This window comes from Drosophila albomicans, chromosome 4 (genome assembly GCF_009650485.2).
Source record: "Drosophila albomicans strain 15112-1751.03 chromosome 4, ASM965048v2, whole genome shotgun sequence".
Lineage (NCBI taxonomy): Eukaryota > Metazoa > Arthropoda > Insecta > Diptera > Drosophilidae > Drosophila > Drosophila albomicans.
In genome coordinates this window covers 1,198,199-1,214,965 of record NC_047630.2, presented here as the reverse complement: position 1 = coordinate 1,214,965, position 16,767 = coordinate 1,198,199, and the positions used below count along the sequence as shown (strand labels likewise).

At 35.4% G+C, this 16,767-nt stretch overlaps 1 protein-coding gene across 16 annotated transcripts in view; it reads right to left on the bottom strand.

The window, feature by feature from the left end:
- The window catches only part of LOC117573257 (calcium-dependent secretion activator), a 32,559-nt gene extending 16,052 nt beyond the window's left edge, over positions 1-16,507 (bottom strand). For 7 of the 16 annotated variants that reach the window (XM_052006218.1, XM_052006220.1, XM_052006216.1 and 4 more), the window contains exons 1-16: positions 16,400-16,506; positions 16,149-16,250; positions 9,634-9,988; positions 8,872-8,992; positions 8,634-8,801; positions 7,539-7,714; positions 7,236-7,467; positions 3,898-4,148; positions 3,791-3,805; positions 3,495-3,725; positions 3,293-3,437; positions 3,117-3,223; positions 2,695-2,870; positions 2,407-2,613; positions 296-432; positions 32-219 (exon numbers count right to left, since the gene is read on the bottom strand). In XM_052006218.1, the coding sequence (XP_051862178.1) occupies positions 32-219; positions 296-432; positions 2,407-2,613; positions 2,695-2,870; positions 3,117-3,223; positions 3,293-3,437; positions 3,495-3,725; positions 3,791-3,805; positions 3,898-4,148; positions 7,236-7,467; positions 7,539-7,714; positions 8,634-8,801; positions 8,872-8,992; positions 9,634-9,950 (2,471 nt within the window). In that variant the 5' untranslated portion in view covers positions 9,951-9,988; positions 16,149-16,250; positions 16,400-16,506. Of the gene's footprint in view, positions 1-31; positions 220-295; positions 433-524; positions 640-2,406; positions 2,614-2,694; positions 2,871-3,116; positions 3,224-3,292; positions 3,438-3,494; positions 3,726-3,790; positions 3,806-3,897; positions 4,149-7,235; positions 7,468-7,538; positions 7,715-8,633; positions 8,802-8,871; positions 8,993-9,633; positions 9,989-10,047; positions 10,290-12,984; positions 13,000-16,023; positions 16,066-16,148; positions 16,251-16,399 lie in introns of those variants that run through there. The other 9 variants (XM_052006217.1, XM_052006223.1, XM_034256335.2 and 6 more) reach the window with 8 other exon arrangements.
- Positions 16,508-16,767: the final 260 nt, after the last annotated feature.

Below are 16,767 nucleotides of genomic sequence, written 5' to 3'. Positions count from 1 at the left end.
TTATACAAATTCAATTAAATGGTAGTTTTACCTATTGCCATGGACATGGCTCGCGCAGAATGCAAACGAGTAATGGATTAATGTGGGATCAATCATATGATGTTTTTCAGCGCGATCCAAAAGATCGGAAAGATAGCATAAATGTCGATAGCATCCACGTACACCATACCGCGCGCAATATTCGTCCAAAACAAAAACTTGTCCAGGACTAAACCAACCCTAAAAATATATTGCAGATGACAGTTTAATGAGTTCATTTCAAGAGGTATGATGGATAAGCAATACAAACACTTACCAAAGATGCATAAGGATCGTTTAATCTATATTCGAGCGTTAAGTTTTGCAAGGTTTTAAATAAATTGGCATGATCGAATGTGCACGGATCGGCGCTTATGTAATCCTCCATGCCATGTTTACGAGCTTTATCTGCATCTAAATTATAATTAAACATTATGACTTAATTATATATATTTATTATATGCAGAAAAATATATTGTCATACATAGTACTACTATTACACGTACAGAAAATACATTTGCAATCCCATCGAATTGAAAATTAGTATGACATAAATAATTTTGTATATGGGAGAATCGATATATGACATGAAAAACATTCCGTTTCAACTAACATCTTAAAGTTTTTATATAAAAAATTATATATGTTACAAGTAGTTTGTATGTAACCTTTTATAGTTGTGTGAATCTTTCGGCCGCCACTGCAGTAACCAGCAGAGTATACATTTTTATTACTATGGGCTTTCTGTGTCTTTAAAATCTCCTAATCAGTTTGGATACTTTATTGGTATCTTAATAAGATATAAAATGAAAATTAGTAAGAAAAAAAAAATAAAATTAATTTAGATTTTATCCAATGTAAAAAGGTCGGAAGAAATTGTTATTTTGGAGAAAACTTGTTTTTCACATATTACGGGAGCTGGTCTTTCTTAAATAACTTCATTCATTTATATTATCTTCTTTCCCTCTTGAATTGCGGGTTTGTCCACTTGGAAACGACGGCCTTCTACGATACACATATACCATAATCTTGTACCACCCCTTAAAGTATGTACGTGCATATACAAATCTATCATACAAACTGCGTTTCCTCATTATTCCAACATTTTTTACGATATTAAATGGACTTACCAGCAAGAGAATGCTCCTATTCATATAGCTAGGGTGGTAAGAGGTGATTAAAGCTCAAAATGTGGACTTGATCGAATGGCCGCAATATTCAACTGACCCTAATAAAATGGAAAACGTATGAAGGTTGCCATCCCGCATGGTATATGAAGGAGATAGACAATTTGATTGCAAAATAACTTTAGTTGTGGCAATTAAAACGACCTGGACAACAATTTCGCTGCAAATACTGCAAAATTTGTATAGCTCGTTTACCGATCGTATTATAACTTTGTGCCGGCAGGAAATGTATGTAACAGGTAGAATGAGGTAGCTCCGACTCTATAAAGTATATATATTTTTGATCAGCCGAGACGATCTAGCCATGTCCGTCTGTCCGTATGAACACCTATGTAGATCTCAGAGACTATGAGAGATAGAACTATAATTTTTGTTCGTCAGCATTTGATATATTTGTTAAAATTGTGGACGTAATTAAAGAAATAATTTTGTATGGGCAAAAACGCCTGCTATGTATGTATTGTATGAATGCGTATACGTATAGACATGGTCGCCTATATACTATATGTATCTGTATGCATTGCCTAGATAGCTCTGGTGGTAGAGTGCAAGCCCGGTCAGGGTACAAACTTTTTTCATTTTTTTTTAATGATATATGTATACAATAATTACTATAGTAATTGTGGTGCTCGAGTTCAAATCCCGATCGAGAACACATGCATATTTTTTTTTTTAATATTTTGAGATTACCGCAATATTTTGCTTTTATTCAAAATGGGTAGCGGGTATTTCACAGTCGAGCACACTCGACTGTAGCTTTCTAACTTGTTTGAATTTGTTTAGGTAGAACCTATTCAGATGAACGAAAAATAACATTGATTTTGTTAACCTTTCAGAAGAAAAAATAAATAAGGAAATAAGGAATAATAATATGTTTTTTGAAAAACCATCTTCAGAATTTATTTTAATATGATTTAAGAATTAAAGAAAAAAAAAATTTGAAAACTGGTTTAGAAATTATAGATAAATTTCTACCCCTTAGATAATGACGGCAGTGTATATATTTTATCAGTGTCAGCTTCAGTAAAGGGTGCTTGATTGTGAAATACCCACTATCATTTTCTAACAGATAAAAAAGTCCGACTAATTAAGGTAGTACAATATATAAATATTAAGACTGTCGAACTGTTATTTTTGGTATCTTACTTCCGGATAAAATACATACATTTCAATTTCAAAAGCGTAATAAGATTATACTTACCACCTTGAATTTTGGACATTGCCGAATTTTTATCCTGTGTTATAGGTGGTGTTGGCTTATGCGACTGCCCGGTTGCCCGGTACATAGCCATTACCCAGAGACTGCATTCATTTTCATCATCGCAAGCGAATGCGATGCTATCACCCTCCCGTACTGCATTGAAAAAATATCGACCCCCGTTCAAATCGATGCCAAACATTAAATTTGCTGATAAAATATTAGACAAACAAAAAAAAAAACAAGATTCATGATAACAACTGATTCATTCAATTATGACTATACACGCACCACTTGCAGCTTCAATATAGTCTACCGTATATCCATCCAATTGCATCATCTCGGATGGCTCAGACTTCTTTTCCTTATAACTGCACATTGCAAATGTGTATTGCGAAACTTGCACTAAAACAAAATAACGTCGTTTCCACTTTTTCCATACGGATTTCCCAATTGCGTACAGATTCCTGAAAAAATTATATATTTTTATTTCTATTAAGTTACTAACAAAATTACAATTCCTATTTTAAATCAATAATTTGTAGGTAATTACTATTTTCCGTAAATTTAATAAAATATTCCCTTTGTAATTAAATGTTAAACCTAATTTTACATTTAAAAGCGTTTTTTTTTATATTGATTTTGATTTTTGTTATAAATAAGATGCAGTGTTTTATCTAACTAATAGAATAGTAAAGTGTACTTTCACATACCCACAATGCTTCATATTTAAAGGCTTGTCCAATCGGCATGCTATCTTGATTCGCACATCTTGATCTTGTACATTTTTTGAAACTATCATACGATGCCATTCTGGTGACTAAAAGCAAAATTACCCATATGTTAATATTTTTCTCGGATATACACATATTATTGTAATGTCTCTCACCTTTGATGATAACGGGGAAGGTTTTATAGTCACTTTCCCTAATTCTTTGTCTTCCAGGGCCAACATTCCAGGATTTTCCGTGTATAACTTTACTTTAACTACTGGTAAAGGATGAGTGGTTGTAAAATCGCCTTGTGTGTCCCACCTGAAACGTAGAGTAATATTAATATAATATAAAATATTGCAATAAATATAAACTTACATAGGCTTGGAAGCCTCGGCTTGATCAGTTTGGAGTTTTTCACCGTTTTCAACTTCCATTGTACAGTAAACAATGCGGTTAGGTGCCAATGATTTGAGCCCTTTTACCTCCATAACAATCACTTCTAATTGAAATGTGAGAACAACGTCCAATTTGGTCAATTGAGTGGTACCATCTTCAGAGTCACCCTCTAACTTCGATAGAGATCCATGCGAACGTAAAATCATTTTTCTTTTTATAAAAAAAGCAAAAGCTAATTATACAAGATCAGTTTGCAAATTCTCAACTAAACTTACAAAAAAGATGGTGTGCTATGAATAATTTTGAAAAAGAGAGCAACCGAAATTTGAAACAAGTCAGAATTTATACACACATTTGATAGTCATCGACGATGTCGTATTACCTGTGGTTGTAACGCTTTAACTTTTGTAGGCCATATTTACTATCCATGTTACCTTTAGATACAGGTAGTGACTCCAAATTTGCCATCAAAAGATTAATTGAAGATTTTAATTCCTCAATGTAAAGAGATTCCATTTCCTTAAGCACAAATTTTGGCATTAGTTTTCGATTTTTTTCCATTTCTCCAACCTTTTGCATGCGACCATCCAATTCTCGCCTGATGGCCGCCGCTTGCTCATCTGCAGAGTCGAGCTAATGCGCGAAAATATAAATAAAATCTTTAAATAAATAATAACGCAATTGAATAGAATAATTACAAATCCATATGTATATGTAAATTCTTTGTTTTACTAAATGAACTATAAACGCAATAGGATGAATTTCTTAAATTCCAATAAGTATTTCAAACAGTCCTCAATAGGAACTAACTAACATTTGTTTTTTGCAAATGATTACGGTCTTAATTGTTTTATTTGTTCTCAACTGAATTTCATATGTAGCTTATTAAGTTGAGCTTAACTTTTTGTTAATAACATAATTTTTTTAATAAGTCTTTAAGACCTATTGTGTACCAAAAATTATATTCTTTTTGACTTCGAAACGGGAAGTCAAATTCTAATAACACGCTTGATTCACGTATACCCATAGATCTTTAGAGACTTTGAGATGTAGGTATAAACAGACAGATGATATACATCATTCTTTTATGCTTTATGGGATCAACAAACGTATCAAGTACATTTTATTCAAAATTAAATCGAGTTTCTCCGAAATGCTTTTCACACTTCTGTGATAGTTAATTTTGTTTTGGCTCATTCAATATAAAGCCAATGTTTGAGCAGAAGACACAATTAATATAGTTTAACTCAAATTCCAAACTATTTGGGAGTCTTCAATTTCAAGCTTATTAAAAATAAATAATAAATTTAATAAAGGTACTCGTGCTCAAATCAGATTAGGAAGTTAATTAACTATATGTTAATCTCGAAACGATTGATTTATTAATCTCTCAATCTTATGTTTAAACTTTGACTGCAGGTCCTGCTCTAACCTGTTCCTTAATCTTCTTGTTCAAACTCTGCAGTAATCAAGAGAAAAATCATGCTTATATTTTTACTTTTATTTATGATATTTCTAGTGTGGTGGCAGGCCACGAAAAAAAGGACGTACCTATCCATCATGGAAAGGACACAGCGTTAAGCGCTACTGTGTATCACAGGCGCTATCAGGTCGACGCCTAATAAAGCCCTCGAGGTAATAGCTGGTGTCGAACCGTTGAACCTATACGCGCAATCCATAGCCGCAAAATCGTCCCTAAGGATTGCCGCAACTGGCAATCTGGGTCTGCTAGGCTATGGTCACAGCGCCATTGGTAGGGAGACTAGTAGAGACTTGGACTATACTATCCCCCTTGCCAGTATTGCCCATATAAAAACAATATTCTTGGAACCGGACTGCTGGCGGGAAGGGTTATGCATTCCCGAAGCCCTCAACCTCTTCACCGACGGGTCGAAGATGGATGATGGTGTCGGAGCGGCCGTATACTGCCCAGACCCGGTCTCCAAACAATCCCATAAACTCCCAGACCATTGCAGCATCTTCCAGGCGGAAGTTTTTGCCATTGGCAAGGCTGCCGAATTGGCTCGGGGTTTACAGCGTAATCACAACTCAATTAACATCTTTGTTGACAGCCAGGCTAAGATCAATGCACTCTGATGTGGTCAAGTCCAAAGTTGTCCTGGACAGCAGAAGAGCAATAGAGTCGCTCAACGCATCTGCGGTCGTGCGTATCTATTGGATCCCAAGCCACCAGGGCATCGATGGGAACGAGATCGCAGACACTCTCGCCAAATAGGGAGTTGGGCCTGATGTCGGTAACATGTGCAGTGTTCCGATATCCCTGCGAACTCTAGGCAGGGAAATTTAGGTGCGCTCTAGACTTCAGTGGGATTTGGCATTGCGCCAGCTCGCGCAAAACTGCAAGGCTGATGTGTGCCTCTACTAACAAAAACTTAACCAAATTCGACATGCAGCTTTCAAGGAAAGACTGCAGACTAATGTAGGCATTTTAACTGGTCACTGTCTGTCAGTTGTCCATGCTGTAAAGCTGGGCATCACGAACAGTGATCAGTGCAGGAAATGCAACGAGCTCGGGGTTAAGAAAACACTTGAGCATCTTCTCCGGCTGAAATACCTTAACTCGCCGTGCCACAACGATCTTCGGGACGTTTCACGGCTACCTCCTAGGATGCTGCTGGCTTTTGCCAAAAATGCATCCATACTGTGCGACTTCTGAGACGAAGATACGCTACCGGTACAGCTACGGACCTCCACTGGTCTATGCTTTGCCCCGTACAGGGGCAGTCGGTCCCACCTAACCTAACCTATGATATTTATGATAATAGTTCTTGTTTTAGCAAAGATTAATGTGACTATTTGTTTAAAAAAATTATACCCTTCTACCCTATGGGTAGCGGGTATAAAAACAAGTAAGAAAGCTAGTCGAGTGTGCTCGACTGTGAGACACTCGACACATATTGTAAATATATAGCAAAATGAGGTATTTGTTTTAAGATATACTAAATTAATATACCATAAATGCACTAAAATATACTGAATGCTATAATTTTGGTATATTTACATATTACTATATTTAATGCCAAATTTACCAAATTATCATTCAAAGTAACAGCTCCGTAGTAAACGGCGTTTTTGTTTATACAAAACTATTTTGCTAAATACCTTTTTTTTGTCTACAACCAAAAACGCGATTTTTCGATTTGCGGTCAAGCTTGATCTGCGTGCAAACATAACAATTTATGGTACATACTATAAGGTTGTCAAAAAAGTTTTGCGGTATTTGCGCTAGGTGTCTTTGCAAGCGCGTAGTTCTAGTTTTATTCGTCGCATTGGTTCACGCGTGTTTGATTTATTGTTGTTTGTTTTTAATCGTTCGTGAGTTATAGCGTTATATAATAACTATATTCTTTATAATTCCTAACAATTTGATTTCCACCAGATAAAATTGTATATCTAAGTTATTTAGAAAATACTTTTGTATGGAAAAAACACCTACTTATTACGGGTCTTAGTTGCTCCTATATATTTCTAATGAAGTACTACTTTACCAATATGCCAAATAAAACCTTTGTTTTTAGAATTTTAGTATCTAAGCTTTTTGGTTTTTAATAAATCAGTCCTGAAAAAAAAATTAATATATAAGTTTATAATAAACTTTAAAGATATTCCATAAACACGACATTATGGGGATAAGTTTAATATTAATCCTTAAACCCTCCTTATTTCCTTGGTAAGTAAAATTTGGGATTATATACTAACCATTAGGGCGTTAAACAAGATTTGGTGTTCAAACTTTTTCACAGATAAAATCTGTTGAAACATATCATAGAGTTGTTCCTTAGATAGAATAAGCTCACTATTCAGGGACTGCTGCATACGCGATGGACGCTTTGTATCTTCATCGCCGCTGCCTTTAAGAATAATATCGAATTTTGCCATCCACGATGTTAACACTGTTTCCTTACTGAGGCCATCGATCTCAGGTAAAGACCTAAATTGGAGACAAATAACAGCATATATTTAAAATTGAGTTTATAACAAAGAATTAGAAGAAAAACTCACCTTACTCGTTTTTCAATGTTATTACGAAATACTTCACGAAAATCATGTTGTGAGCATGCCCCTGACTGAACCATCTTCATAACACGCTCCGATTTTAAAAAGACGTCGTGATAGCTCTGAACCGCATTTTGAAATGCTTCATCAGCCATTATTTGGGTCTCTCCTTTTAAAAAGGCCTACAAAAAATAAATAAGGAAAATAAAGTTTATGTAACAGCTGTTAACGAAAGCTTAAAAAATTAATTTTGAAAATATAAAAATGTAAAATTTATTATTATATCCGCTACCCATGTAGTGGTATTACTTTCTACCTGCAGGAAATGTATTTAACAGGCAGTAAAAGTCAACTCTTACCCTATAAAGTACATATATTCTTAACGATACAGCGATGTTCGCCTGTATGTCTGTCCGTATCAACACTTCGAGCATACTCTACTGTAGCATTCTTACTTGTTTCTTTTGCCATATTCGAAAAAAACGAACGAAAGTATCTCTAATCCGCTGTGCTCCTTTCAAATTACTCAGGCAGTAACCGGAATACAGCAATACTAATTTCATTTAAGGGCAGAGCAGAGATTAGATTGCCGCAAGATGGAGGAAAATTATCGGCTTGAGCACACTTTGGATGTAAATTATAAACCGAAATGCAAAAGAACTAAGGACGAGCTCTAAATACTCGACGATGGCTTATAAGAAAAAGCTGATGTGTTAATCGGAATTCTAGCTTGCTTAAGCTTAAGGTGTCAAGATGCCAATGGAAGAGAATTCAATAACCATTAATGCGGCCAAGAATGTGGTCTGTGCCAACTAGGAGTTTCTGTTAGTCATCTAAGACACTTTTCAGAGAGAGATTTGATTTTCTGAAATATAGATAGTCGTTTCTTGCGCTGCTCGATATTGGGGTAATAAATATAAAAAGCTAATCTAATTGTGATAATTAAGTTAAATGAGACCATTGAAAAAATAGATGTGATATAGAGGTTGTCAATTACAAAACTTAGTGATTTATCTAATTGATAGCCATATTTGTCTATAGTAATTATAAGCTCATAAAAATCAAAGTTAAATTATGTTTTTTTTTTTATAAAAAACATACTTGAAATCGTTGTGTGACTATCTCCAATTGTTGCTTTGTGATTTTTGGTTGCCGTTTTGTCATATCCGTTGGTTGTTTAGCATTAAATGGGTAAGATATGCACCGTGATATGAATACATACAACTGAATACGACGTTTCCGCTCTTCCTCTTCACGCTCGTGTTTCTCCTAATTATTTAAAAGAAAGTAACTTTTAATTATTGACCAGATGAAAGATAATTTTTAACATAATACTAACGTGAGGATCTCCGGCATCATGTTTATCACTAGCAAGCGATGAAGATGGTGAAAGTGGACGAGGTAACGAGTTGGCTCTCGACGATCCGACGCTTTGATTTAATGTTTCTTGGGAAATACCACTAAATAATGAAAAAATTGTGATTATTGAATTAGACTACCATTTGAAATATTTCAGGGATTGTGCAAGCAATATTTGTACATACATATATCCTACTTTTTTCCTAACTGACTAAACTATACAGGTATGTTAAATGCAATATGTAATGCGCTAAAAGTTTTCACAACATATTTAAAGACTTTCGTTAAGTCTTTGGGTTCCTCGTTACGACTGATTTCGAAACTAACTTTAAAGATTTGGTTGTCCAGATTTTGCTCCGGTACCATTTAAAAGCATCCGGAAAATATGGTTGCAATCGAATATACAACTTTTTTTAATTTATTATGCAACTATTGTTAACGACTCTCAGATTAAATTGTAAACAATCTGATCTCCCATATTTAACACAGAATTTGAATTTGCCATTAGTAGAATACATTTTTATACCCGCTACCCATAGGGTAGAAGGGTATTATAACTTTGTGACGGCAGGAAATGTATGTAACAGGTAGAAGGAGGCATCTCCGACCCTATAAAGTATATATATTATTGATCAGCATCAACAGGCGAGACGATCTAGCCATGTACGTATGAAACACTGGATCTCAGAGATTATAAGAGACACAGCTATAATTTTTTTCGCTGTGTTTTAAATGATTATACCTTGGAATTCCATTGTTGGGCACTTCAAGATTAGAACTTTCCGTATTGAATTGAGTTTGATCATTTTTTGATGTTCCGACTCCAATTCCTGCGTTGGTATTGCCAGGTATTGATGCCGACGGTCTGTGGCTTCCAATAAAATCGCCATTATGAACGCTCGGAACGGTTGTCAGAATTGGTAAAGTCCCAGTGCTTGTTGATGATGGTCCTGCGGCAAGTGTCGATGCTTTATGTGGAACTGAGACACGACCTTTACTTGGTAGATTAATGACGCTATCTTCGTCTCCCTCTTCTTCACTAGAGCTTGGGTCTATCATGATAGCAAATTTGCTCAATCCAGTGAGTTTTCAAAAATCTACAATATTAAATTTATTTCATTAATAAATAATAATGGACATGAGATAAATTCAATACCTAGCTTAATTATTGTTATTATTTGTATGTGAAAGCTTTACATTATTTTAATCTCATTCAATAGGCCCCAAACTACCCCTCAAAAGCTCAGAGTCGTTATACACTTTCGTAATTAATTATAATTGTCAGATACAACGTCCAATTTTTCACATCAAAGTCAACAAGTCAGAAAGCTACAGTCGAGTGTGCTCGTTATCTTTTTTGAATAAAAGTAAAAAAGAGCGACATTATTCCTAAAATATACCAAAATAATATGCCGCAAAATACTAAAAATGTATTAAATGGTATTTATGGTAAATTTGTATAGTACTATGTATATTTAAAATATGCCAAAATATACGAGTTAGCCAGCCAAAGCTACTGAGACCCCTAGTAAGTCGGCGTTTTTGCCCATACAAAAGTGTTAATAACTTCGACAATTTTTAGGCTGGCAAAAATCCTCTGCTGAACCCTCCCCAGGAAGTGCTGCTTGGGTAGGATCTGCATAGCCTCTCAGTCATATGGTAGCAGATCTCTACTATGCGTCGACGTTTCAGGAACTGCTGAGGACTGAGCTGACGGGGGAGAGATCCTCTCTGCGTGTCGCCAGACAACAACTCGAGGTTGAGCCGCCTCGGACCAAAACAGCGTAGCGTCAATCTCTACGGCGGACAGCACCTCCAAAATTGCGTAGAGAAGGCATGACCACCCACTTAGCCATCGGAGATTTATATATATTTATTTATATATGTTATATCCCTACTCTTTGGAGGACCAGCATGCGAACACGATAGGCAAGTCTCCATTGAAAAAGCAGACCACTTCAAAGAATATGTCTTGGGAATTTTGTCGACATTTCAGGCGCCTTCAATAATGCCTTACCTCAGTGAACACGACACCTTCTTAGCGACAGGCGATTGGTAGTCACGTGGGTCAATTCGACCATTACAAAAAAAGTGCGAGGTGGCACTCCCCAGGGTGGGGTTCTCTCGCCTTTCTTTTGGAATCTGGTAGTGAATAGCAGGCTACAAGAATTTACTAGACGGACACCCAAGTTAATTGGCTATTCCGACTCCATAAGCATTATTGGGAAATGCCCAACCACCATCAGCTCCGTAATGGAACTTACTTTACGGGAAGTTAAGTCATGGGCCGAAGCAGCCGGGCTCAGAATTAATGCAGACAAAATGAACCTTATCCCCTTCACGAAGAGGTATACGATACCACACAGGCGGCACAAGGGCGACGCCTACTAAAGCTCTCGAGCTAATAGCTGGCGTCAAACCTTCAAAATTCAAAGCGTCAAATCGGTTTTTGGAATTGTTACAATAAGCAATCTAATAGGCTATGGCCTATGGCTATCCCCGTCACCTACACTAACCACATTAACACGGTACACGTGGAACCGGGCTGCTGGAGGGAAGGGCTTTGCATTCCCGAAGCCCCCAGCCTCTTCTCCGACGGGTAGAAGGAAGAAGATGGATGAAGGTGTTAGTATATTGTCGCAACCCGGTTTCCAAGCACTTCTTCACTCCCTGACCATTGCTGCGACTTCCAGGAGGAAGTCTTTGCCATTGGCAAGGCTGCAGAGGTGGCTCGGGGACGCGCAATATTAATTCGTTCCGAACTGCAAAGCTGATGTGTGCAGTTTCGTGCCAAACTGCTTCATTGAACTTAATATATATATATATATATATATATATATATATATATATATATATATATATATATATATATATATATATATTAATATTAATTATATAACAATAATAATCATTCGCTCCCAGTCGGACGTGTTTTTTTGTCTTCCTACTAAAATGAATTATTTCAATCAATTTAACATTCCTTTAAATTTATATAGTTGTCGATAATTTACTCTCTTACCTGTGTTTAACTACGGATCGTTAAATCACAGAGGTTCTACTTGTATTAATTACATTATTTTCATTTTAATTAAAATATAACAACAAACTGGTGGTCAAACTTTGCTTTGCATTGTTTTGCTTGCAAGACCACATGTGTTTTCGTTTCCGCTGCTACAATAGTTAACTCTCCCCTCTTGGTATTATAGTTGGATACCGTCTATCTTGCGTCTCGCTCGATCCGCGCTTACTCTCTGTGCTTGTGTTTTGTGCTCTTTGTAAGAACAAATCATATTACTTGGCAATCAATTATCTACTGTGTTTAAAATTCTTATTTTTGTTTTTGTTTAGTTAGACTTACATTGTTTTCTAGCAATATGTAATATGCCAAAAAAGGCCAGGTGTCAGTTGGTGCCTAAATGGGTTTTGTTTGGTGCTGGTTGTGCGACAATGTAGTACACTGCATGGACTCTGAACACGATATCGATGGGTTTATACGGCAGACGCGAACTGGTTTTAAAAATGTATTGGTGGTCTTTAAAAAACTCTCTGATAGCTTCTCGGTTTTGGTTTCTGAGTTTAAGAGTATGAAGCTCATGAGCGAGTCTCCGAAGCGTAAAAAGGCCAATACGCGTCTGTCGATTGCCCCGATTGAGCTCTCCGTCCGGTGAACTAATGCCATTTAGTTCTTTGCACCCTTTACCCGCGGTCGAGTTGGAGACGGTTGAAGAATTCAATCATCACCATCCTCTGATTAGACCATCAGTCCTGTAACGATTCAATAATCGACTCCAGCTCCTACTTTAGTTGTCCATAACACGTTAGTTGCCACCGCCTAAAAAGACATGTTTGTTTCAAGGCTTGCCCCTGATACGATATCTGATGATATTCTGACTTATATTAAGTCCGAATCTCGAGCCAGTGTTAAGGTGGACAAATTTAATTTCTCGTATTAGCGGGAAATTTCATCTTTTAAAATAAGTGTACCTGCTGAACAATTTTGAAAGTTTTACTGTAAAGAAAAATCGGTCTCCGGTTTCGCTTTCTAACAGTAATAAGTAGTATGTCTGTCAATTCAAAAATCTAATATCTTTACCTGAAGATCGTTATCATTCCACTTTAGAGATTTTGCTGGAGCTTCCATATAACGCGTCAGAGTCTGGTGTACGTTTTGGTGAACGTTCTCGTTGTTTTCGGAATACCGATTTTGATAAACTTTCCCTGCTCAAACTGACTGGTCGCAACTTTCTTTGTCTAGGAACATGGATATAGCGGTTACATTTTTTGTATACAACTTTGAACTATTTGATGTTTGTGTTCCATCAAGAATTTCACATTTGTCTGATTCGAAATTAAAAAATCGTAAGTCAATACATAACAAAAAATTCATGGAAACTGGCTCTTCTCTTGACTTTCTCCGCTATTTTGTTGCTCAAACAGCTTTCCGCACTCTGAGTGTAATAATAATTATTTGAGTAGGTGCAGAATAATATTTCAGCATGATCCAAAACGATTTTATGACTTCGTTAACTCGTAGCGTAGATCCGTGTGATCGCCAGCATTTATGTCTTTTGAGAATATGACGGTATCTAAAGCTCATGGCATTGCCGATTTATTTGCTGACTTTTTCTAAACAACATATTCTGTTCCAAGTTTTCAAAATACCTTCTTTTATCCTTGTCAGATATATTAATCTAATTGTATTGTTGGTTCTTTAATTACTGAAAGCTCTATTTTAACGAAACTATTGACTATAAAACCTGTTTTTTCGGCAGGCCCGGATGGAGTGCCTAGTTGTGTGCTAAGGTATTGGGCTGGTAGTATCTGTAAACCGCTTCTTAAATTGTTTGAATTATCCGTTAACTCATGATCTTTTCCAAAAATCATATATTATAGCTATCCTAAAAAATGGGAACAAATCTAAAGTTCAAAATTATCGCGGTATATATAAATTATCTGCGATTTTGCTAAAGTGATTGACTTTGAGCTGTGCCCTAAATGAACGCCCGCCCGATAAACTTGAGTTTGAATAAATATTTAAAGTTCCGATTTTTTTATTTTTATGAGAAGAAATGTCTAATGAGTGGTGCTATCGTTTAGTTTTTAGAATATTTTTTTTATTTCACAAATAACGGTCCATTTTCAAACAACGTATTCTCTTTCTAATCTATATATTCTATATTAATACCTAGATGCGCGAAATTGTTTTTTTCTGTGCATATTAAAAATAACGGCCTTGAAAAATTTTCGCGTTGACATTTTGTTCTCAGCACAACAAAATTTATATGTGTATCGATACTCGGATACTGGAATGTACTTGAATAACAAACCAGTAGTTCTACATGCAAAAAAAATATTACTCCGAACTCATATCGGCAAAGTGAAGGAAAGCATCAAGATAAATAATTAAAAAACCAATTAAAAATAAAGCGTCTGAGGCATTTTCTCGAAAAGATTAAAAGCATATATAATTAAATATATATGCAATTCAAAATACAAAAAAAAAATTGCAACCAAATTGCAATAATATATGCTTGGGATATTGTCGCCATAGAAATAGGCAATAAGTCTGTGCAAGCATTACAAGTGCTGTCGAAAAAAATTATATTTCTCTTATATAATAATTATATATCTCTTAAGCAGGCCATCCACGGGCGAGCATGTTCGCGAATATGTTGTGCTCGACGAAATTTTTCTCGTGGATGGTAGCGTTCGTCGTCAAATTTCGTGTTCGTCAAAATGTTCGCATGAGATTAAAATTATTCTATTTTGTCTGTGTTTGCACGAACATGTTCGCCAATGGATGGCAACGTTTGCACGAACATCATTTGCGCAATCGTTTTGTAGAGAGAGCACGTATTCGCGCAGCGCAAAATGAGCAAAGAATGTATGAAAGAATTCATTTTTTGTCTGCAAAATCAATTATTATATTATTATATTTCAATTATTATGCGCCCAAGGCTCTGGGGAGAAAATTCCTGTTAAGAATTTCAGGTCTTCATAACTTTGGCCATTACTAAATTTAACAGTTTTTCATATATGTCGTTATCCGTTGACATGTTGACTGCTTGAAAATTTGCGACAAATGATGTTCGCGAACATGTTGGCCCTAGTTAGTGGGCAAATGAAATACAAGTTGGAGAGCATATTCGCAAACATGCTCGCCTGTGGATTGCCTGCTTTAGTTAGTCTCTGAGATCTAGGTGTTCATACAAACGGACGGACAGATCGACATTTCCTGCCGGCACAAAGATTAAACACCCTTCTACCCTATGGGTAACGGGTATAAATATAACATAGAATACAAAATATGCTAGATTGTGAGCCAAAGCTAGTAAGACTCGTAGTAAGTATGAGTTCTTGCCAATACAAAAGAATTTTTTTAAGTAACTTCTTGCATGTACAACAATTGTCTCTAGCTTTAAAAATACGCCTGTTATTCGATTATTATCGATTTGCAGAGGTGTAGGTGGGCGTGGCACAAATTTGAACTGCGTGTAAACCTAAGTGCTAAAAAAATCGTATTCCTATCTCTTATAGTCTGAGTTCCAGGTGCGCAGACGGACGGACAGACGGGCATGGCTATATCGTCTCGGCTATTGACGCTGATAAAGAATATACATACATATATACTTCATAGGGTCGGAGATACCTCCTTCTCGCACAAAGTTAAAATACCTTTCTATTCTATAGGTGGCGGATATAAAAATAGTTATGAAATCAAGTTTCAGGTTTATATTGACTTATCAGTTAGATGAAATCCTGATTTATCATTTAATACCAAAAAATGTTAAATATAGGTAAATATATATGTAGGTAGTTAAAGCGCACTCTAGATTTGCAAAAGTGGTGTCCGATTTTTTTGATGGAGTCACTGTATGTATTTATTTATGTACAACTACACTAAACGTGTATCACACACTAAATTCAACCCCAACGTCGTCCCCAACCCATCTTGGACCAGATTTAACACCATAAGGGTGAAAATTGTTCAACCGAAAATTAAATCGAAACATGTGTAGAAATATAATAAATACCAATAAATATGTTGAACAATATAAATTTGATGACTACATTTATGATAAAAGTTTCCATGCATACATATGTATATGTATACATGTACATATGTACTCACATATTTATATATAAGTAAGTGAACCAACATTGCAGCACTGTCCTTACAATACGTTTAGAAATGCAATTATCACAAGATGATTTTATCAATTTATATACTGATTCATACGTCAATGGTTTACTTACAGTTTAGGTTAATATTTTATAGATGTATGCATAATTTAAATTTGTAATCTCAAATTCGTGGTTATGAATTTACAAGGTTTGAATGTAGATTTCGCTCTAATCCTTGTGATTGATATTTTTGTGAAAATATTGACAAGATAAGCAAATAGGATATAAAATCGTCAAATTAATATTTTTAATCAAGATTTACGTGAGACTTAATATTCCGCAATTTCAATAAGGGTTTTTTTTAATAAATATTGATTACAAACTTTTATACAAATTTAGTAGATTGTGGTGGGTCTCCGATAGACATGTTACACTCAACTGAAACTTTTGACAACTATGCGGGACAAATGCCAATGCTATAATATCGACTTATCGTTTGTGAACAATAATCAATGTTTTAACCATATTTTTATGAAGTGATAGGTAATTTAAAAAAATTTAATTCAACACTTTTAAATTAAGTATAATTGAAAAATGTTTGAGTTCAACGTATTAATAATAATGATGATATGGAATAATTGTATTACTATTTTTAACGAATTGGCAACCCTATTATTGAAACATATGTATGTAAAGGACAGGGTTGGCTAAAACTAGAACACTTTACCTGAAGGAAAATTATTGGTACAAG